The sequence below is a fragment of the Gekko japonicus genome, unplaced genomic scaffold, assembly GCF_001447785.1.
Source record: "Gekko japonicus isolate JY-2015 unplaced genomic scaffold, Gekko_japonicus_V1.1 scaffold1755, whole genome shotgun sequence".
NCBI classification, from domain to species: Eukaryota; Metazoa; Chordata; class Lepidosauria; order Squamata; family Gekkonidae; genus Gekko; species Gekko japonicus.
In genome coordinates, this window is record NW_015166474.1 from 240,196 (window position 1) to 264,058 (window position 23,863).

At 50.3% G+C, this 23,863-nt stretch overlaps 1 protein-coding gene across 1 annotated transcript in view; it reads right to left on the minus strand.

Annotated features, from left to right (window-relative positions):
- The window catches only part of LOC107111187 (sodium channel protein type 5 subunit alpha-like), a gene marked incomplete at both ends in the record, with an annotated part of 379,380 nt that overhangs the window by 239,103 nt on the left and 116,414 nt on the right, over window positions 1–23,863 (minus strand). The window contains 2 exons of the mRNA XM_015412116.1: window positions 4,431–4,669; window positions 13,560–13,692. Coding sequence (XP_015267602.1) covers window positions 4,431–4,669; window positions 13,560–13,692 — 372 coding nt within the window. The remainder of the gene's footprint in view (window positions 1–4,430; window positions 4,670–13,559; window positions 13,693–23,863) is intronic.

The window sequence follows — 23,863 nt, forward strand, 5'->3', positions numbered from 1 at the left end:
AGCCTTGTGTACTCAAGGATTGGGTGATCCGGAAATTTAATACATAATAATAATAATAATAACAACAACAAGAGGGCTCTTTTTGTAGCAGGAACTCCTTTGCATGCTGGGTATTCCTTTAATTCGATTAGCCAGTACCCCCTAAGACATTTAAATGCCCCCCTGACTGAAAAAATCCTGGCTACGGGCCTGGTTCTATGCTCTACAGAGAGCAATCTGCCGGTGATCCGGCTGTCCTTGGCCAGAGCCGGGACTCCCACCTGGTGGGACTCCCTGCCAACTTCCTTCAGGGCCCTGCGGGACTTAATGCAATTCCGGAGGGCCTGGAAGGCAGAGATGTTCCGCCAGGCGTTTGGGTGGAGGACAGCGGCGGTTTCCCCATCACAGCCGACATCCTCTTTTCCTCCACTCTGCCCGCTTCAGCCTCCTCCCTAACCTGCCCGCTAGATAGAAGAACAATGCAGAGTAGGTTTTGGATCAAATTATGGACGCCATCTGGAGACGATGAAATGAGGACTAACTGATCGTCGATTTTAATATGTCTTTTTATATTGTTTTTTACTTCTTGTAAATCGCCCAGAGCCTTGTGTACTCAAGGATTGGGTGATCCGGAAATTTAATACATAATAATAATAATAATAACAACAACAAGAGGGCTCTTTTTGTAGCAGGAACTCCTTTGCATATTAGGCGACACACCCCTCATGTAGCCAGTCATCCAAGAGCTTACAGTAGTCCCTGTAAGAAGAGCTCTGAAAGCTCTTGGAGGATTGGCTACATTAGGGGGGGGGTCGCCTAACATGCAAAGGAGTACCTGCAACAAAACGACCCCTGACACACCCCTAATGTAGCCAATCCTCCAAGAGCTTACAGTAGCCCCTGTAAGAAGAGCTCTGTAACCTCTTGGAGGATTGGCTACATTAGGGGGCGTGTCACCTAACATGCAAAGGAGTTCCTGCTACAAAAAGAGCCCTGCGAGAGATCAGTTCTGCTGGAGAAAAGGGCCGCTTTAGAAGGTGGACCTTCCGGCATTCTCCTCCGCTGAGGTCCCTCCCCTCCCCAAACCCCACCCCCCTCAGGGTTCCCCCTCCAAGTATTTCCAGACCCAGAGCTGGCGACCCCACTGGACAACCGATTCCACCACTGAACTGCCCTTATTGTTCAACAGTTTCTCCCAATAGCCTGCCGATACCTCGCCCCCTACAAGTTAAACCCATTCTTATGAGACCTATCCTCCGCTACCAGCCGAAATAGCGCCTTGATGTCCTCTGAATGACAGCCCGGGAGCCGAAATTCAGCAAGGCTCTCTGCCGGGGGCGGCCCTGAACTGCTGCTGCGGCATTGTTCAAACAGCTTGCAGAGCCGGCAGACCGAACGCCGCATCCGCTCGATCATCATTTTCAATTGATATTTCGTTATAGCTGTAAACAAAGATTAACATCTGGGAATGTGCCGCCTCTCGGGAATCGACCCAACTCGTTTTCGTCTCCTTCGATAAAACAAACAAATGCTCACACTGCAAGGAAAGGTGCAGCTTTACAAATATATTAATGAGAACTGGAATAGAATAATTGGTGTTCCCATAGCACTTTGAACACTCTACAATCCTTCACGGGCATTGAAACTGGAATATAATAATCGGTGTTCCCATAGCACTTTGAACACTCTACAATCCTTCACGGACATTGTGCAACAAACCCAGTGGGTTGCGCTGAGAGCCAGCATGGTGTCGTGTTTACCGAAACAGTCTAGGGCTGGGAAGACGTAAGTTCAAGTCCCCATTCTGTCATACGTCTCACTGGATGATCTTGGGCCACTGACTCCCTCTCAGTCTAGTCTACTTCACAGGGTTGTTGTGAGAATAAAATGGATGACAGAAGAGGTATATATGCCATGGCTACTGAGAGCTCCTTTTAAAAGTGGTAGGATAAAGATGCCTATGTTAGAAAGCCAGCATGGTGTAGTAGTTAAGAGTGGCAGATTCTAATCTGGGATAACCGAGTTTGATTCCCCACTCCTCCACATGCAGCTGCTGGTGTGACCTTGGGTCAGTCACAAGTTCTTTCAGAGTTGTTCTCTCAAAAGCAGTCCTCAGAAGAGCTCTCTCAGCCCCACCTGCCTCACAGGGTGTCTGTCGTGGGGAGGGGAAGGGAAAGGAGTTTGTAAGCCGCTCTGAGACTCCGAGTGAAGGGCGGGGTTATAGATCCAATCACTTCCTCTTCTTCCTTATGCCACCGGACAATATTTATTTTATTGATTACTTTGTTTCATATCCCGCCCTTCCCGCAAGTGGGCTCAGGGCGACTCACAACAATAAAGCCAATACAATCTTAAAACAATTCGATCAGATAATCAAATCAACAGAATAAAACCCATTTAAAACATTTAAAGTGGGCAGCGCAGTATATTCATTTTCACTTTGTGCAGCCAGGAAATGAGTGGGCCGATGCCGAGCCGTAACGATCTCATGCAACAGCAACGGGGAGGCCAGCTGGTAGATGCCCGCTGCCTCAGCCACAGGCCTGGCGGAAGAGCTCCGTTTTGCAGGGACAAAGGGAAGTGTGACCTGGCTTTTACTAATGACTCAGCCCTAGGCTTGCCAGCCTCCAAGTGACGCCTCCGACCTCCAGGAGATCTCCCAGAATTACAACCAGGGACTCTTTTTGTAGAAAAAGCCCAGCAGGAACTCATTAGCATAATAGGCCACACCCAAAAGCAGGAACTCATTAGCATATTGTGCCACATCCCTGACAGCACAGCTCATTAGCACATTAGGCCACACCCACATGTTACCAGAAGTGTGGTCATCCAGCCACACCCACCTTTTGCTTCTTATTCTGTTTACCTTGTTTATTGTCAAAACCCAGGGCCTTTTTTGTAGTAGGAACTCCTTTGCATGTTAGGCCACACACCCCTAATGTAGCCAATCCTAATGAGTTTCTGCTGTTGGGTGTGGCCTATTATGCTAATGAGTTCCTGCTGGGTGTGGCTAATTTGGGAGCCAGCCGGAACTCCGTTCCTGTGCGTTCCTGCCCAAAAACAGCCCTGATTGCAACTGTCCTCCAGACAGGCCCGTAGCTAATGCAGGGCCCAAGTGGCCCGGCCCCCTAATGTTTCTTCCAAGGCCCCCAACCTGAGCCTTGGCTTCTCCTCCCCCTGAGCTCCACAGTAGCTACGTGCCTGTCGGTGAAACAGGGGCTGCCTAGGATCGGAGGTCCAATCTCACAAGACCATCTTCACTTAAGAGTGAGTTTTTCTCCAAAGTTCTGCAACCAGGGAGAGGCGGGTGACTCTCCCCATGTTTGCAGAAGGAAGAGGAGATCCTATGTGCTGGGGGAGGTGTGTGTGTTGTGTGACTGACAACTTGGGAAGACAAGGCACAGGATTCCAGCTGTGCACTCTGCAGCTCTGAAGTCCACTGGCTTGCAATTAGTCGATCGGCCCCATCGGAACCAGCACGGTCCAGGGCAGGGAGGAAAGAATGCGCGTAGCTCCATGCGGACATATAACGGCTATCCCCCTGAGCTAAAAATTGCCCCCCAGCAAAAAGTTGCTAGCTACAGGGCTGCCTCCGGACATCTGGGATTTGTTCGTGTGGAGAAAATGGCTACTTTGGAAAGTGGGCTCTATGACGTTATACCCTCCAGACATCCCTCCCCCAACCCCACCCCCCCCAGGGATTTCCCAAACAGGAGTTGGTCACCCTATTCAGCACTCTGGGCCTTTCCCCCAAGGCCACAATTGCTAATAGCTTCAGGACCTCTTCAGGCAATGCATAATTTACTAATGGACTCCACTACCAAAGACGTCATGGTGGCCACTACCTTAAATAGCTTTTTTAAAAGGATTCAATCCATCCATAGGACTCGGCCCTGAGAGCTTAAATAGCACTTCCCTGGGTAGCCCTCACGTGCCTAAGATTTGAGACCTGCCAGCAGCACTTTACTTTATGGGTTGGAAACAGGGGTCATTTCCTGCGGGAGCGCACAGGAACGGAGCTCCGGCAGTAAGGAGCCCAAGGGCTGGGCACATGCAACAAGCCCTGCCTCCTGCTCCCAGCAGCACTCAGTTGGGCCACATGGAGCAAGAAGGAGCCAGGTAAGTTGCAGAGCCAGCCCACCTTCAGGTACAAGCTCTCCCTCTTCTGTGAGAACAGATCTGCGCGTTCCCCCCCCAATAGCTAGCAATCCAAAACAGTCCAGTGGAGCCTGAGCAGTGGGTGTGGCCTTCTGACACACTTCTGATGATGTCAGGGGGTGTGGCATAGGCAAATAAGTTATGCTAATGAGTTATGCTAATGAGCTCCTTCACCTCTTTCTCTACGAAATGATCCCTGGTTGGAAAGAAATGGCGGACTTCCATGGCCCATCCAAGCCGGCTGTCTCCCCTCCGGGCTGAGCATGCGAAGCACCATGACGGCCTCTGCTTACCAGGTTACCGATGTTGAGGACTTCCTCGAAGTCTTTCGTCATCTTGTAATGGTCCATGGCCATGAAGAGGGTGTTCAGCACGATGCAAAGGGTGATCGTGAGGTCGCTGAAGGGATCCATGATGACGAACTTGACTTTCTGCTTGATCAGCAGCCACAGCGGGCAACAGTCCCAGATGAGAAACTTCACAGCAAAGCGGTTCCAGCAGGGGGGGCACTTCTGTTGAGATTCTTCAAGCTCTAGGTGAGAAGAAGCACATGACACACCGGCCAGGGGAAGCCCAGGATAAGAAAGGAAAGTCATGCATCCACTCTGTCTGTGGAAGGATCTTTTCCATCAATAAGGTCAGATATAACTACATTTGGCTGCATATTTGTATACCTGTGTATAGGGATGTGCATTCGGTTTGTCAAACAGGTTGCCCCCATCCCCTCGATTGTTCTCTATGGTGGTGGTGGTGGTGGGGGAGTTACTTTTTTCCCACCATAGAGAAACAATGGAGGGAATGGGGGCAACCTGTTTGGGGGCCCGTAGAATTGGACCCCCTGGTTCAATGTTCTTGAAACTTGGTGGGTATCTTGGGGAGAGGCTACAGCAGCTATCCTGAGAGTTTGGACCCTCTCCCTCAAACCCCCTCCCCTCCAGCCCCCAGAATATACCCTATGTTTTCGCCATTGACTTCAATGGCCCATAGGATATAATGGGGCCGAATGGCCACCAAAATTCAGCGGCAATTCGGCGGCAAGCCAATTGAGATCAGAGAATCTGAATCGGCCTGCAGCAGCCCGAAAGGGGCCCAAATGGGCCATTTTCGGGGGTGCATTCGGTTTAGACAAACCAAGTGCACATCCCTATGCAGGAGTCTTTCTGCCGGCCGAAATTGATTCTGCCCGATTCTGCCGAATCCAAATCAGGCCGAATTTTTTTAAAAAAAATTGCACACCCCTACCTGTGTACCTCACTGCAGCCAACTGGGGCTACTAGCATTCGTTTCTACAGTGCTGCTGATACTTAACTAGCTAGCAGTAACAGATCACACATTTATATTCTCTTTTAACCAGTATGGGTGCTTGTTCTGATGCACTTACGGTGCATAGACTTTTAAGTGATCTCAGCCCGGACATTACAGAGAAGGTAGCTAAGTTTCTCTCCTTGGCTTTAAAGCTGCGCCTAAGGTTCTTTTAGATTTTTATATGTGTGCTTTCAACTGGTTTTAAAATGTATAAATGGTATTGATATTTTATGCCAATAAAGGCTGACTTGACTTGTAGTATTAATATGGGCAAAGAGCCATGGCTTGGAGATAGAGCTTATCCTTTGCATGAACAAAGTCTACAGCTGAAGCGATTGCATCTTCAGTTAAAAGGCAGCAGGGCTGAGAATAGGATTGCCAGATCCTGGCAACCAGTGGCGGATGGGGGGGCTTACCAGGAGTGGGAGGGAAGCCGAGGTTATGTCATCAGCGATGTCACTTCTGGCATGTACCAGAAGTGACATAATCTTTTTTGGATGTCACATCAGGGCCAAAACTCTATGGTGAAAATGACCTCTACCATAGAGTTTTTACCCATATACCCAGGGCTTTTTTTGTAGAAAAAGCCCAGCAGGAACTCATTAGCATAATAGGCCACACCCCTGATAGCACAACTCATTAGCATATTAGGCCATACCCACATACCTTCCCTTGGCTTGCCTGGGTGCACCGTGCCTGCAGGGACTCCGGCCGGCCCTTGCCTGGGAGCCCCGCAGCTGCAGGAAGCCCAAGCAAGCTCCCCCGGAAGGGAAGGCAGTTTATACTGCCTTCCCTTGGCTTGCCTGGGTGCCCCACAGCTGTGGGGAGCCCGGGCAAGCTGGCCCTTGGACCGGCACGGGGAGGCACTTAAATGCCTCCCCGGTGCTTGCAGGCCCCCCCCTGGCCCGCCCGCCTCGGAGTCGTCGGGGAGGGGTCGCTCTCCAGGCCTTCCCTCTGTAGCCAGGCACGCAGAGGTTTGGCCTGTAGTGGGCGTGGCCAACTCTGGAGCCAGCCGGAACTCCGTTCCTGTGCGTTCCTGCCCCAAAATAGCCCTGCACATACCAAAGCATCACCATGACATCACTGACATATCGATATCACTGCTAGCACATGCCAGAAGTGCCATTGCCATGCCGTGGGCAACACAGCCTGGGCTGCCTTCCTGTTCCCGGTAAGCCCCACTTTCAGTCAGCTGATCGTGGCCTGGGGGGGCCTGGCAGCAAGGGATCCCGTGCCTTCGGGGCTGGAAACCCTAGCTCAGAAAGACCATGGAGAGTCACTGCCTTTCAGAGGAGACAACACTGGGCACCCTGTGGATAGACCCATGTTTTAACACCCGGGTAAGAACCGTGTGTGATGCTATGGAGGTGGGTTTGGATCTCATCCCCCAACATGCAATTTCATTGCAAAAAAAGAAAAAAGCCACAGGGATTGGGATGACACAGATCTTGGCTGCAAAGGGTTGCCAGGTCTGGGTTGGAAAACACCTGGAGGCTTTGGGGGTGTATCCAGGAGAGGGCGGGGTTTGGGGAGGGGAGGGGAGGGGCCTCAGCATAGTACAATGCCACAGAGTCCACCCTTGGATTGCCAGCCTCCAGGTGGGGCCTGGAGATCTCCTGCTTTTACCACTGATCCCCAGCCGACAGAGATCAGCTCCCCTGGAGAAAATGGCTGCTTTGAAGGGTGGACGCTATGGCATTGTACTATGCTGAGGCCCCTCCCCTCCCCTAACCACGCCTTGGCTCCACCCCCAAAGTCTCCAGGTATTTTCCAATCCAGACTTGGCAACCCTAGTCCACCCTCCAAAGCAGCCATCTTCTCCAGGGGAGCTGATCTCTGTCAGCTGGAGATCAGTTGCCAAAGCGGGAGATACCCAGGCCCCACCTGGAGGCTGGCAACCCTAGGGCTGCCAAATGTCGGAAAGGGTTGTTAAAGTTTATCTGATCTCAATGGGGGGATTCCCCATTCCATCCCCAGCCTGCTTTATGCCTTGATGGGAGAAGGGGAAGGCAGGTTCCCATATGGTCTGGTTGGGCAGGGACATTTTTGTTTGGAGAGATGCTGCAAGAGACAGAGTTCAGCCCCTCTTCGCCAGCACTGCAGCCCCAAACCACATCACACCCCCAGGTCTGTTTTTAAGCAGACTGTTGGGAGGGATGAATATTATGGTCACACACATTCCTACTAGCAGCACATGGGCCCAAAACTCTGATTTGTATACTATCGGGCCGGGGCTCCCAACCCTTTTGAGTCTGTGGGCACTTTTAGAGTTCTGACACAGCATGGTGGACGCTGCCACAGAATGGCTGCCACAAAAGAATGGCCACAGGAGGCGGAGCCAAAATGGCTGCCGCAGCTGATCTTTGAAAAAAAATTCAAGATCACAGTGAAGATCCTTGGGCTGCAGTAGCCTCTGCTGCCAAAGCAACATTTTAAAAAAATCTGCACAGCCAATCAGAAGCCTTGCTGGGCAAAAGCCACATGAGGCCCCGCCCACCTTCTAAAAACACTTGGCAGGTGCCAGGAAAGGTGTTGGCGGACACCTTGGCGCCCCGGGCACCCTGTTGGTGACCCGTATTCTCGGGCAATGTTACAAGGAACAATCAAAGGTGCCCTCGTTTGACGATTTTCTATTTTCAGAGGCCAAACAGATGCTGCTTGCTTCTCCATCCCAGCTGGTACAAGGGCTCTTTTTGTAGCAGGTACTCATTTGCATATTAAGCGACACGCCCCTAATGTAGCCAATACTCCAAGAGCTTACAGTAGCTCCTGTAAGGAGAGCTCTGTAAGCTCTTGGAGGATTGGCTACGTTAGGGGTGTGTGGCCTAATATGCAAAGGAGTTCCTGCTACAAAAAGAGCCCGGGGACCATCTCCCACAATCCATCTTTTTAAAGTCCAGAGGCTGTTTGGGCTTTTCCATCCTGTCCTGAAGCATCTCTGTCTCTCCCCTCCCCTCTTTCTTTTACACTGAAGGAAAGTTCTGGGGAACATGAAAGTTTGCCCACAACTGACGCTCTACTAGTAAAGGCAAAGGTTTCCCTTGCTCAAAAGCCAGTCGAATCCGACTCTAGGGGGCAGTGCTCATCTCCGTTTCCAAGCCGAAGAGCCAGCGCTGTCTGAAGACGTTTCCATGGTCATGTGGCCGGCATGACTAGACGCCGAGGCGCACGGAACGCTGTGACCTTCCCACCGAAGCGGTCCCTATTTATCTACTTGCAATGTCTTGCTTTCAAAACTGCTAGGTTGGCAGGAGCTCCCTCCATCAAGCGGCACTTGGGTTTTGAACTGCCGAGCTACTGATTGTGCGGTCTGCAGTTCAGCATCTTAACCTTTGACCCATCATGGCCCCTAGGTCCCCATCAAAAGCAACATGTTCCTGTTGCATCTGACACAGAAAAAAAATTCAAGATCAATTAAAACAAACAAGGGTCTTGCGGAAGCGTAAAGACTCTCTTCTCTTTTTTTTTTGTTCTAGCATAAGTTTTGCAGACTGTTGTATGCGTGTAGTGGGTCCCAACTAGGTGTAGGAATGCCCGCCTCCAGGTGGGACTTGGGCAGTGTTCCCTCTAGGCTGAGTGGGTGTGAGCCAGCTCACAGTTTTTTAGCCTCCGGCTCACACATTTTTCTCTTCGCTCAGGGAGGAGGGCTCCAGAGCAAACTGATTTATGCAGGAGCCAAATCGCTCGCTCGCAACTTTAATACCAGTAGCTCACAAAGTCGAATTTTTGCTCACAAGACTCCACAGCTTAGAGGGAACATTGGCACTTGGGGATATCCTGGAACTAGAGCTTGCCTGTACACTACAGAGATCAGTTCCCGTGGAGGAAATGGATGCTTCGGAGGGTGGGCTCTATGGAATCGTCCCCCACTGAGGTCCCTGCCTTCCCCAGACTCCACCCCCAAATCTCCAGGAGTTTCCGAACCCGGATCTGGCAACACTATTAGACAGACATATACGAGTTATGAAGGGGAAAATATCGGTAAGTGGCAGGTTCAGAAGGCCATGAAATGCAGGAAGTACAGTACGGGAGGTAATTATGTAAAATCCAAATGTAATCAAGAAAAGTACAGGGACCCCTTCACAATCGCAGTAATTGGCAATCTCTCTAGTTTTTTCCTAAGCGACTGAACACCAATAATGACAGAGAAATCCCCAGATCGGTTTCTGGCAAGTCGTATAAAACAGTTTGTGCTAAAATGGAATTCAGCCTTCTCCAAATGACCTTGCTTCTTACCCCTTGGCCAGAACTGGCAGCATAGCGTCACAGAGGGTTAAAAGAAAATACACTTGTGTCAGCTGTATGTCTCTTTCTTACTAGCCTTAACTTTGGCACCTCATGGTGGTCACGACAGACCGTCCTTGTTAAAGGCGACCTTCCACGGAAACATGAGGGCCCTTGCTGTTTCCTGCTTTGACACAGTTAAAACAAGACTTCACCAGGGGCTGACTTCGTTTTGTCTTTGCAAAGTGCGGGGTCACAGATCATTCACGTAAGCTCTCAAAAACTGGAGCAGACAAGAATGTCTCCTTTTCGGTTCTCTGCTCCACATAAGGTGGCAGAAGGCTGACAGGGTAAAATGGACGGACCGTATTTGCTTCGGAGAGTCAGTGGAGGACTCTCCCCACTGGGAAAGAGGGGTGAGGGCGTGGTGCAGTGCGGCCGTGGACCATGGCACCAAAAAAATAATAAAATAAGGATTTTTCAAGGGGCCTGGGCTGGATGGGGAGTTAGGGGGTGCTTGGTGGTAAGTCAGGGGGCCAGGCCCCGAGAGGCCCCACTGTAGATACGGGCCTGGGGGCAAGAGAGAATAAAGCCAGCACGGAGGAGGAGGAGAAGGAGATTGGATTTATACCCCGCCCTTCACTCGGAGTCTCAGAGTGGCTTCCAATCTCCTTTCCCTTCCTCTCCGCACAACAGACACCCTGTGAGGTAGGTGGGGCTGAGAGAGCTCTTTGGAGGACTGCTCTTGAGAGAACAGCTCTGAAAGAACGATGCATTGCCCAAGGTCACCCAGCAGGTGCAAGTGGAGCAGTGGGGAATGAAACCCGGTTCTCCCAGTTTAGAGTCCGCGCACTTAACCCCTACACCAAGCTGTGGTGACAGCTGCAACTGAAATGTTATTTTAATCTGCACAACCAATCAGATCTCCAGTGACCAATCAGAAGCCCTGCAGGGTAAGAACCCCACCTGGCTGCAACCACTTTCTCAAAACTGTGTCGGGAGGTGGCGGGGCCCACGGGCACCGTGCTCGGGACTCCTCTCGTACAAAATGAAACAGGAAACCCGTCAGCCCAGCTCTTGGCTAGAACATTTCTGCTACTTTTCTATTTGCGGGGATATTTCCTTAATGTGAGAGGACATTAAAAGACGAGTAATTTCTTCCCACGTAGAGGCAACCATTCCATCGCTGCTTCAGACATACAACCTCAGATGAGAAATTTCAAACGAAAACGAGACACGTCAGATTTCTCCTTCTTTCAGAAAGGGAGCCACATTTGTCTGCACTAGAAGAGCTCGATTCGAGTCCGGGAGCAGTGACCAAGAAGATTTTTGGGGCAGAAGCTTTCAAGAGTCAAAGCTCCCGAAAGTTTGTATCCCGAAAATCTTGCCGGTCCCCCAGTTGCTACCAGACTCAAATCTAGCTCTCGTTCTTTCAGAGGTTCAGGCAGTCTCATACCTTCAATGTTCCACTGTGATAAAAGTGCTGCAAAATATTACTTTGATCGTATTAATAGAAGCAGCATTTCAATGCCACGGGAACAAAGGAACAGTAACAGCGGGAGAGCCACACGCTTCACATGCACAAGGTCTTAAAGTTCACTTCTAAGCGCCTCCACTCAAAAGGACTTCAGTCATAGCGGTGCCGGGAAAGACCCTGGTCTTCCCAAGACCACGGAGAGCCACTGCCGGCTGAAGGAGATGGCGCGGATCAAGACGGACCGAGGGGCTGACTCAGTATCGAATCATCTGTTCAGAATACTGAGCGGCATTTATGCAAGGATTTGCAGAGTACAAAGCATTACACATACATTCTTTCAATTTAAAGGGGGGAAACTGGAGGAGTCGAAATCGGTATGCCTGAGGCTGAGCATCAGATTTTCCATGGCATTTAAAGATGCCTTGGAAGATTCCACCAGGACTGGGGGAACTTCTTCACCCAAAGAGTGATTAACACTTGGAATTCACTGCCACGGGAAGTGGTGGCGGCTACAAGCAGGGACGGCTTCAAAAGGGAATTAGATAAGCATATGGAGCAGAGGTCCATCAGTGGCTATTAGCCACAAGGTATAGATAGGGACTCTGGGGCAAGTGATGCTCTGTCATCTTGGTGCTTGGGGGGGTCAAGTCAACAGTGGGAGAGCTTCTAATGTCCTGGCCCCACTGCTGGACCTACTGATGGCACCTGGTATTTCTGGCCACTGTGTGACACAGAGTGTTGGACTAGATGGGCCTTTGGCCTGATCCAACATTGGCATCTCTTATGTTCTCATGTTCTTAACTCGGAACTCATGCAAGACAGGAAACAGCAAAACTGAACCCCGATGGTGTTCTTGGATAGGACTGAAGGCCTTTTCGGTGCTTACAATTTTGACATTCCTAACTCATGTACCGACCCGCTCTGGATAGCCCAGGCTAGCCTGATCTTACCAGTTCTTGGAAGCTTAGCAGGATCTGCCCTGGTTCATATTTGGATGGGAGACCCATTGAGGAAGTCCCCAGTCACTACGAAGAGGCAGGGAAGGGCCAACCACCTCTGCACATCGCTTGCCTTGAAAACCTCACCGAGTTGCCGTAAATCAGTTGTGACTTGACGGTCACTTTTCACCACCAGCTTACATACCAGAAGGCCAAGCTAAGCGGGAACCGCTCAATATGCAGGGCTCTTTTTGGGCAGGAACGCACAGGAACAGAGTTCCGGCTGGCTCCCAAGTTGGCCACGCCCAGCAGGAACACATTAGCATAATAGGCCACACCCAACGGCAGAAACTCATTCGGATTGGCTACAATTAGGGGTGTGTGGCCTAACATGCAAAGAGCCCTGGGTTTTGACAACAAACAAGGTAAACAGAATAAGAAGCAAAAGTTGGGTGTGGCTGGATGACCACACTTCTGGCAACATGGGGGTGCGGCCTAATACGCAAATAAGCTGTGCTGTCAGGGGTGTGGCCTAATACGCTAATGAGTTCCTGCTGTTGGGTATGGCCTATTATGCTAATGAGTTCCCTCCCGCATTTAAGTTTGCTGATCAGACAGGCGAATCCGCCTCCCGCGCCGAAGCGGGCTCACTCCCGCAATGCTCCCGGGTTTTCCTGCCCCCGGGAAAACCAAGTATTTTCCTGGCACTTGCGCTTTGAATGCGCGATTTCGCCCATCTGGACAGCCATCGTTCGCAACGATTGCGATTAGGGCCGTATGACCGCTCTGTGCGTTTTGTTTTGTTTTTTTTAAACCTTCCGGCTTTGAGCGCTTGAGTAAACGAGCGCTCATCCTGCTTGGAGAAAAGTCCTGCCCGCCGTCCCCCGGCATAGAGGTGGTGTTGAAAGTTCCTGGGGGAGGAAGCTGTGGGGCGGGCTGTCAGGTGAGCGGGCTTTGGCCTCCGCCCCAGGAGTCCCCAAAGCTGCGGCGTTAGGAGGGAGGGAGGGAGCCCCCGGCGCCGGGGAGCGTGCCCAGCTAGACAGCAGCATCAGGCGGAAAGGAGAACTCTTTCAAAGCTGCCCTTTTCTTTTCTTTTCATTGGGCTGGTGGCTGGAAAGTTGCTGTGGGGGGGGGTAGGTGGGCAGGCGGGGAAGGCGAGCTTGTGGTTCAGGGAGGAATGTGTGAACATCCCAACTCGGGAAAAATCCCAACTCCGGTTTTAATTACATCGGGAACAAAGCGCAATCGCCTGGCCGTGTAACCACAGCCTTATTGTGCACACAAGGCTTGCTTAAAGGGGAAGGGGGGAGGGGGAAGGGGGAAGGAAAGAGTATTAGCTGCTCCGGCTCCCGTGGGGGGAAGCAGGGAGATGCCGTGGTGACCCGGAGTTGTGTCTTCAGGTGGCCCCCTCTTTCTACAGTTGTCCCATATTCTCTGGTGGTACATAGAGAGCATTCAACTTAAAGAGGGTCTCTTACCTTCCATGGCACTGGTAATGATACTGACGGCGCTCACAGCTCGCTGCCTTTGAAAATGCTCCTCTGATTGATCCACTGAAAGGCGCTGGGGAGACAAAAGGTTCTTCTTGCTCACTTCTTCCGACGGAGTAGTCTGTAGAGGCATACACATCCAGTTAACTGTATGCACACACACAGACAGACAGACATACAAACCAGTGTTTCCTCTAAGCTGAGTAAGTGTGAGCCAGCTCACAGTTTTTTAGCCGCCGGCTCACACATTTTTGTCTTCGCTCAGGAAGGAGGGCTCCAGAGCAAACTAATGTATGCGGTAGCCAAATCGCTCGCTCACAACTTTAATGCCAGTAGCTCACAAAGTAGAATTTTTGCCCACAAGACTCCACAGCTTAGAGGGAGCGCTGACACACACTGTTTCTAAAAGAGAGCAAGAGTCCAGTAGCACCTTAAAGACTAACCAAATATGTGGCAGGCAATGCTGCCTCTGAGCTGTGGAGTCTTGTGAGCAAAAATTCTACTTTGTAGCAACACACCCCTAATGTAGCCAATCCTCCGAGAGCTTACAGAACTCTTCTTACAGGGGCTACTGTAAGCTCTTGGAGGATTGGCCACATTAGGGGTGTGTCGCCCAGGGCTCTTTTTGTAGCAGGAACTTCTTTGCATATTAGGCGACACACCCCTCATGTAGCCAATCCTCCAAGAGCTTACAGAGCTCTTCTTACAGGGGTTACTGTAAGCTCTTGGAGGATTGGCTACATTAGGGGTGTGTGCCAGGGCTCTTTTTGTAGCAGGAACTTCTTTGCATATTAGGCGACACACCCCTCATGTAGCCAATCCTCCAAGAGCTTACAGAGCTCTTCTTACAGGGGTTACTGTAAGCTCTTGGAGGATTGGCTACATTAGGGGTGTGACTCAGGGCTCTTTTTGTAGCAGGAACTTCTTTGCATATTAGGCGACACACCCCTCATGCAGCCAATCCTCCAAGAGCTTACAGAGCTCTTTTTACAGGGGTTACTGTAAGCTCTTGGAGGATTGGCTACATTAGGGGTGTGTCGCCTAATATGCAAAGGAGTTCCTGCTACAGAAAGAGCCCTGGAGGTCAATCCTAAAAAGAGTTACACTGTTCAAAGCCCATTGACTTAAATATTCTCATTACATTTCTTTTAGTTTTCATAGGCTGGAAGGGGTAACATGCCCAGCTGTAAGTTCTTTGTTTTATGTCCGATTTTGGATGCTTCCCACCCTCCCGGTGACTGTACCCCCTAATCCGAGGGATCCTCTTGCCCAATTCCAATTTCATAGGAGGAAAGGGAGCCAAGTCTATAGGTAATTAAAGGCAAAAGAAATGGCAATTAAGGACAAAAACTCAGAAAGGAATGAAAGGGAGAACATTTGCTGTTATTCCAAGTCGTTCTTACAGGTCTTAATAACTCGGGCTCTTGAGCTTTTTCATTACTGACAATACACATCATGCATCGAACAGCCCTTACTAAAGCTCGGCAATAATTTAAACAAACAAAAATTAAACATTTCCCCTTCTCATACGCCCTCCCACGCAAACGTCTGTAATTCTGTCAAGGATATTAAACTTTCCTCAAAATTACTTTTCCGCTCCCGGTGAAGTCAGAGGAAAAATGTGAGTGGAAATCTGTCTCTCGCCGTTCCCTTTTACATTCCCCCCCCCAGATAACAAGCCCCGATAAACTGAATATACCGACAGTGATTATTTGCACAGCTTCAAGTGAAGCACGAAACAATTTCTATTCCCGAGTAACGAGGCAGAGGGGCATGATGGGCTAGCTTCGGCATGCTCTCGCTGGGTTGTGAACACCACATAGTGGCTTCTTAACCACAGAGGAGACAAAAGCTTCCATGGAATCGTCTCGGAGTCTTCCCGAACCCTGACGTCAGGAAACAAAGAATCCCTGCAATTCCTCCCAATTTTTTTAGGGTTGCCAGGCAACCTGCAGGAGGGTTGGGGTCAGGGACATGGTGGGATGGTGGCGCTACGAGCATGAAGATGTCACTTCCAGGGAAAACCGGAAAGTGACAAGGTAGCTCTAGGAATCACCAGAAACTCTATGGTGCCCGTATTCCACTGTCAGCTGGCTGGCATGGAGAAATGGTGGGAAGTGAGAGTGGGCTTCGGCGGTGTCCCAATGTGCTGGCAACATTCCCCGTGCACCCAGAAGTGATGTCAGCACACTGCTGGGAACACTCTGGCATTTGGCACAACTCTGTGGTTAAACCATAGAGTTTTGCACACAGGCCAGAGTGCCCCCAGGATCTGGACCAGGCATTGCACGCCGTGGCTGGTTGGCTCAGGCTGAGTTGGCTGAAGCTAAACTCAGAGAAGATGGAGGTCCTGTGTCTGAGTCGGGCAGGGCCGGCTCGAGGTGTCTCTGCGCCCTAGGCGAGGCTGCCTTATGGCACAGATGCCAACCACTTGGTGGGGCCTGGAAACCTGGAGACCTCTGGAGCCAGCCACCCTTTTGCTGCCGCCACCACCACCTCCTCCCCCCCTGCCGCCACCACCACCAAAGGGGGGGAGGAGGGGGGAGGCACAGTTTGGCACCCCATCCAGGGCCCGGCACTCTAGGCGAATGCCTAGTTCGTCTAGTGGGTGAACCGGCCCTGGAATCGGGGCGATCTGGGGTTGGGGCTGCCGCTCCCGGCCTTCGATGGGGTGCCATTGGTGCCTGCGTCGGTGGTTAGGAGCTTGGGAGTGCTCCTGGAACCCTCCTTGGCAATGGAGGCCCAGGTAGCAGCCACTGCTAAGTTGGCCTTTTATCATCTGCGGCTGGTTTGGCAGTTGGCTCCCTTCCTCAATCGCGATGACCTGGCTACAGTGATCCATGCGATTGGTCACCTTCAGGCTAGCCTATTGTAACACTCTCTACATGGGGCTGCCCTTGTCGCAAATCCGGAGGCTGCAGCTAGTGCAGAATGCCGCAGCCAGGCTACTGATGTGTCTCCCTAGAAGGGAGCACATCCGGCCAGTGATCTTTTCTTCTTCTCTTGAGAGAACAGCTCTGAGAGGACTTGTGACTGAACCAGCCGCTGCATGTGGAGGAGTGGGGAATCAAACCTGGTTCTCCCAGATTAGAGTCCATGCTCCTAACCACTACACCAAACTGGCTCTCTAGTTCATAACACTCAGGTAGCTAGTCCATGATACTCAGATAGTTCATGGCACTCAGATTGTGCCTGACTTCTATTATGAACTTCAAGACGGTCCCCAGAGGTTCATAGGAGGTCCCCAATCCAGATACAGACCCACACATGCTTCACTTCAGCAAGGTGGCTACCTCATGTGCTGTCTGTTTGATTATATCCATTTCTTTATAGACTGCCTTATGACCAAAAGACCCCAAGGTGGTTTACAACGCAATAAAAATTAATTTAAAATCTAGTAAAATACAATAAAACCAGTAGAAATCAATACAACAATAAAAAAACCAACTTGTCAGTATGTCAATTCTGCTGTTCCCCCTACCGCACCACTTCTATAAGTCTCACTCAAGGGCCCTTTGGAAAGGGCAGCTCTTCAAAGCTATCTGGAGGCAAGTCACGCCTGCCAACCGGTGCACCGGTTGGTGACAGGGACACTGTGGTGTGAGCAGAAGCACGGGCATGAAAACGACACCAGTGCCAACCAGTGCAGATGGTGTAATGATAACTTGACATGAGCAATCCAGAAAGGGCTTGTAAGGACCCTAGCTGCCACGCTTTGGACCACCTGCAGTTCCCAAACTGTCTTCAAGGAGAGCTCCACACAGAGCATGTTAACAGTAGTCAAGTCTGGATGCTACCATCCGAACTGTGTTAGTTCGAGCCCCGTGCTGGTGTGAGCAGCCAGCCTGTTGTCCCCAGCTCATCGTCCACCCAGCAATTCGAAAGCTTCGGCGAGTAGATAAAATGGGAACCACTCCTTAGAGAGGGTGGGGACACCAATCTCCCTTGTGGGAGGGTATTAGCTGATGGTCGGGACATCCTGGTCGAGGTTCGGAAAAGGTGGAAGAACTTCTCAGCTACAAAAATCCCTACAGTGGATGTTTCCGGCCAGGCAGTGGCAGTGTGGCGATTTGACATACGGGTCCTGAAGCCTGGTCGACAAAGCAGCCATTCAGAAAATGACTGAGCCGAGCCAGAAGACGTTTACACCGTGCAGTGACAGTGTGTGTAATTAAATGAATATATGTTGTTTTCCCTATTCCCTATGAACATTGTTAGTCCCCTGTCTAAAATGTGTAACTGTACATCGCTTTGAGCCCACTGGGGAAAGCGATTAATAAATTGAAAGTATTATTATTATTATATTATTATTATACCAAGTTCTTTCATTACTAAATTACTTGGATGTTACTGGCAATGCCATGCTCTGGGATCCATGCTTGCCAATATAGAGGAGGAGGAGGAGGAGAAGAAGAAGAGGAGGATGAGCAGGAGGAGATTGGATTTATACCCCACCCTTCACTTCGAGTCTGAGAGCAGCTTACAAACTCCTTTCCCTTCCCCTCCCCCACAACAGACACCCTGTGAGGGAGGTGGGGCTGAGAGAGCTCTGACAGAAACTGCTCTTTTTCAAGAACAGCTTTTATCAGAACTGCAGCTTGCCCAAGGTCATCCAGCAGGTGCAAGTGGAGGAGTGGGGAATCAAACCCGGTTCTCCCAGATTAGAGTTTGCGCACTTAACCACTACACCAAACTGGTGTAAACGTTAGGAAACCGAGGAATAAGGCAGCATATACATCCCAGGAAGGGAGGGGAGAAGAAATGACTAAATAAATAAGTTATGCCATAGGATAACTTTGCTCTTTGCTCCCCAGGCTGTCGCAAGTCAGTCCAAAGACTAAACCATTCACCCACCAACCCATACACAGCCTACTTACAAAAATCCAGATCAGGAAAAAAAAAGGTTGAGAAAACTGGAGGAGAAATAAATATACATCCAGGGATTGTGTTGGTGGACAACAGCTATCCCTCTCTCCGTTTTCTGTGATTGCAAATGTTTCCCACTTGAATTGGCCTAACCTTATGGGGACAAATACATTGTCGGGCAATTTACATGTAAATGAAGATCTATAGCACCATACAGCGAACCCCGCTTTTGAGCGCTGGCCATTAGGAATACAGAGAGAGGGGAATAGAGTGCACGCAGCCTACACGCTACATTTGGGTAGTGGCGCAGTTTTAATTTACTGCACATAGTGAAGATCTTTTTAAGTATTGGGGGGGGGAGAATGGGGTGTATGCAGCAGGTCTAAGAACATGCGAACACAAACGCTGTCTTGAGTCAGGTTGCCGGATGTTATCGAAAATTCTCATCACTGCCCTTGACATTCCTCTGGTGTTTCTCCTTTCACGCTTTCCTTGCCCTTTTGATTTGTGTACAACTCACTGGCGAGGGATAGAGCTGGGGAGGGTTGCCAGCTTCCAGGCGGCACCTGGAGATCTCCCGCTATCACAATGGATCTCCAGACAACACAGGTCAGTCCCCCTGCAGAAAGTGGCTGCTTTGGAGGGTGGCCTCTACGGCTCTGTGCCCTGCTGGGGTTCCCCCCTCCCCAAACCCCGCCCTCCCCCGACTGCAGCTCCCCCGAGATCGCCAGGTTTTCCCCAACCCAGAGCTGGCAACCCTACAGTAGACCCAAGCCTTAATCAGTTTATCTACTTGGCAGAGAACATCCTAGGCTCCATGTGCATGAGGGAACACGAGGCCTTTGTATCACACACATAGTTTTGTGCCACCCAGATGCACATTGGCTCTTTTTTGTCTCTGATCACAGCCAAGGCTCTTTTTGTAGAAAAAGCCCAGCAGGAACTCATTAGCATAATAGGCCACACCCAACAACAGAGACTCATTAGCATATTAGGCCACACCCCTGACAACACCGCTCATTAGCACATTAGGCCACACCCCCATGTTACCAGAAGTGTGGCCATCCAGCCACACCCACCTTTTGCTCGTTATTCTGTTTACCTTGTTTGTTGTCAAAACCCAGGGCCTTTTTTTGGAGCAGGAACTCCTTTGCATGTTAGGCCACACACCCCTAATGTAGCCAATCCTAATGAGTTTCTGCTGTTGGGTGTGGCCTGTTATGCTAATGAGTTCCTGCTGGGCGTGGCCAACTTGGGAGCCAGCCGGAACTCCGTTCCTGTGTGTTCCTGCCCAGAAATAGCCCTGATCACAGCACCCAGGGAGTAGCGGCTTTAACACCCTCCCCCACACTGTTTTCACATCCTCAATCTGTGCCATGGAGCTGCTATTGGCTCTGTTAAAATCACATGACTTACGTGACCACTTGTACGTTCCACAACCAAGCTAATATTGGCTATATGGGGCAGTCTGAGTATATGAAAACAGTGTGTGTGTGTGGGGGAGACGGGAGCTATTTCTCCCTGCATGCTGTGACTGCAAACAGAAGAGAACCGGTATGTATCTCGGAGACACAAACTCATTTCACATCTCTCTATATAATCATTCTGTTTTGGTCATGGACCCTCCTGAACATTTCACATGCTCCCAAATCAATTGGCTCCCTCATCTGTCACTCAGAAGCTGTCCCTATCCACTGGCTGCATTGCCTGAGTCTCACCTCCAATATTCTAAACAGTTTGCCGTTTCTCTCCCCCCAATACCCAGTCGGAACACAGAGGTCATTTGCATATGCAGCCTGATTGGCCTTTGCCTTTAACATTATAAACAGTTTGTTGTTGCTGTTGGAAGTCATTGAATATGTCATGAGGTAAAATATATATCCCAATTTCCCCTTAAATGGTCACTGGAGTTGTCAAAATACATATCCCAATCTTCCCTTAAATGGTCACTGGAGTTGCCAGTCTCCCTGTGGGGCCTGGAGATCTCCCAGAAATCACCGTGTTCCCCAGCCACAGCACATCATTTCCACTACAGAAAATTTCCCAGCTATTACAATGGCTGCTTTGGGCAGTGGACACTATGGCATTATACCCTGCTGAAGTCCTTCCGTACCCCAAACCCTCTGCACCACAAACCCCAAATCTACCCCTACAAATCTACCCTCCCCTCTAGTATTGCCAGCCTCCAGGCAGCACCTGGAGATCTCCAAAATCAGTTCTCCTGGAGAAAATGGCTGCTTTGGGCAGTGGACACTATGGCATTATACCTCTGCACCCCAAACCCTACCCTCCCCAGGCTCTACCCCTCAAATCTATAGGTATTTCCCAACCCACATTTAGAAACCCTGTAACTGGCTATGGAACCGCTTTCCAGGCCATTGGAACCCAGAAGACATGGCATAGGAGGAGATGTTTTTCTACCTTAGCTGCCACTGCATAACCCCAAATCAACATAAATTGGGGTAGAGAGAACCATACCTGTTACCATGAGGCTATCCTCCCATACTACCCACGGGCAGTGTTCCCTCTAAGTTGAGTTCGTGTGAGCTAGCTCACAGTTTTTAATCTCCAGCTCACACGTTTTTGTCTTAGCTCAGGAAAGATGGCTCCAGAGCAAACTAATGTATGCAGTAGCCAAATCGCTTGCTCACAACTTCAATACCAGTAGCTCACAAAGTAGAATTTTTGCTCACAAGACTCCACAGCTTAGAGAGAACATTGCCCACGGGGAAGCAAAATGACTTCAGACAGCCCTGCCTTATAGCTAAGCAGAAGGAAATAAACATGGCTTGCCTCCCTCTATTTTCCCCTTCCCTCTGCTGCCCCACCAGCTACAGCCAGGACACTCAACTAGAGCTTCCTTCTAGAGCTCGTTGTATTTTCCCCCACAATGGGCCTTACTCCTAGTTGCTCCCAACGAACACAAGGACTTCATAATTTGTAGATCACGGGTCCCCAACCTCTTTGAGCGTGCATGCACCTTTGGACTACTGGCACAGTGTGGTGGGCGCAGCCACAAAATGGCTGCTGCAGCTTACCTACAGTCATACAGTGAAGATCTTTCTGCTGTGAGGGCAGCTGCCACCAAAGAACATTTCTAAAAATCTGCTCAGCCAATCAAATCTCCAGTAGCCAATCAGAAGCCTTGCTGGGCAAAAGCCCCACCTGGCCCTTCCCACTTTCGAAAAACACTTGGCAGGTACCAGGAAAGGGGTTGGTGAGTGCCCGAGCGCCCATGGTCACCATGTTGGAGACCCCTGGTATACATGGACTCTTAGCCAGCCTCAGATTCCCACTAAAGCATCCTGTCCTGGTGAAAAAACAGAGCATGATACAGCACAACTTGACTGGACTTAATGTTTTCCGCACAACCCTGATTTGGACACATCACCCCCCCCCCCGAGAAACCCGCAAAGGATCCAACTGCGGAGGAGAAACAGCTAACCTGCATGCCACGTTTGTTCCAGATATGATTTTGCTGGAACTTCCTTTCCGCATGCTGAACATTTTCATCTGCCCGTTTTGGCACACCTGAGATGTAGGGTTTTTTTTGCTTTGTTTTGTTTCCCAGTCTCAACCTTTGCAAATGCTTTTGACTGACACAAGGATTCCAACAGATGTGATGCTGGTAGGAACAGACCTGTGTCCTACAAGCCCTTTTGTCGAGGGAGGAAGCTGCTGGCAGAGCAGGCTACAACTCCTGGTATAACTGATGGTGTTCGACTATCTAATTGCACGGTGGCTTGGAGATGGATCTGCGCAGTAAACAGGAAGAACAGCTTGGGAGTGGGCACCAGGCCACCCAAACATATGTGGCTACAGAGAGGAGCCAGTGAAGCTCTGTGCTAACTCCGTCAGCTCATGGACGGCTCAAACCTTGGACTACTCAAGACAACACCACAAATGGTCTCATAATGGAGGCAACGTTTTAGTTCCGCCTTCCAAATCTGAGCTGAAACCAGGAGCCCATTGCAACAAAAGCCGCATGGTCAGAATAACAATGCTCTTATTAGAACCCGCAAATGTTCTGAAGGCAGATGCAAGCTTGCAGCGGGGAGAGGCCATAGCTCAGTGGTAGAGCATCTGCTTGGCATGCAGAAGGTCCCAGTTTCAATTCCCAGCATATGAAGTTAGAAGGACCAAGTATTAGGTGATGGGAAAGACCTCTGCCTGAGACTGGAGAGCCGCTGCCAGTCTGAATAGACAATACTGACCCTGATGGACTAAGGGTCTGATTCAGTAGAAGGGAGCTTCATCTGTAATAAACATGCTGCAGATAGAATCAAACCACAGCTGTGCCTTTCTTTAATGACAAATCAGAAAGAAGAAGACAGCTCTGACAGAACTATGGCTTACCCAAGGTCATCCAGCAGCTGCAAGTGAAGGAGTGGGGAATCAAACCTGGTTCTCCCAGATCAGAGTCCGCGCACTTAACCACTACACCAAACATGACCCAATTTTCCCCGCGGTTTCGTGATCCTGTTTTCTGAGGATCACGAAGCCACGGGGGAAATCGGGCGAAGCCGCGGGTCAAAATGCGACCGCACGGCTTCGAGTGGGAAATTGACAAGTAGAAGCGGGGCAAAGGGAGGCGCGACCGCGGCGCAGCTCTTGTGTGAAATCGGTCTAGTTAAAGTCCTTTCCACATCTGCCTGCCACTCCAGATTTCCTCAGTGTTTGAGCTGAGGCCATTTAAGTCCAGGGCAAAACAGCATCCAAATAACCCGGGGCAACAGCAGGTTGAAACCGGGCTGACCACCGAAGGGAGGGATTGTCATTGGGGGGGAAACACAGAATAAAAGGTTGAACTTGATTTTAGTGCAGAATGGGGGCGGGGGGAACCCTGGATTCAAAAGAAGGCTGAATTCAATCTTAGTGCAGAATGGCTTGGAGGACACTGCGGTGAACATGGATTAAAAGGAGAGTGCGGAAAGGGCCCAAGACAAACGTTGTCATCTTCTCTCATCTATGGAGATGGTGACTTGGCACGCCAGTGCCGCAGCAGCCAGTTCAGACGATTTGTGAGCAAAAATAATTTGCTTCCGAACGCTAAACAACAAAAAAGGTCCGGGGTATAGATAAGTATAAATAGTCCCAGTCATATTTAACTTTCATTTCCTCTCCCTAGAGAATTCTGGTAGCCAGAATAATAGTTAGAAAAGGTGTTAAAGGTAAAGGTTCCCCTTGCTCGAAAGCTAGTCGAGTCCGACTCTAGGGTTGCGGTGCTCATCTCCGTTTCAAAGCCGAAGAGCCAGCGCTGTCCGAAGACGTTTCCGTGGTCATGTGGCCGGCATGACTAAACACCAAGGCGCACAGAACGCTGTTACCTTCCCACCGAAGTGGTACCTATTTATCTACTTGCAATTTCTTGCTTTCGAACTGCTAGGTTGGCAGGAGCTGGAACTAGAGACGAGAGCTCACCCCGT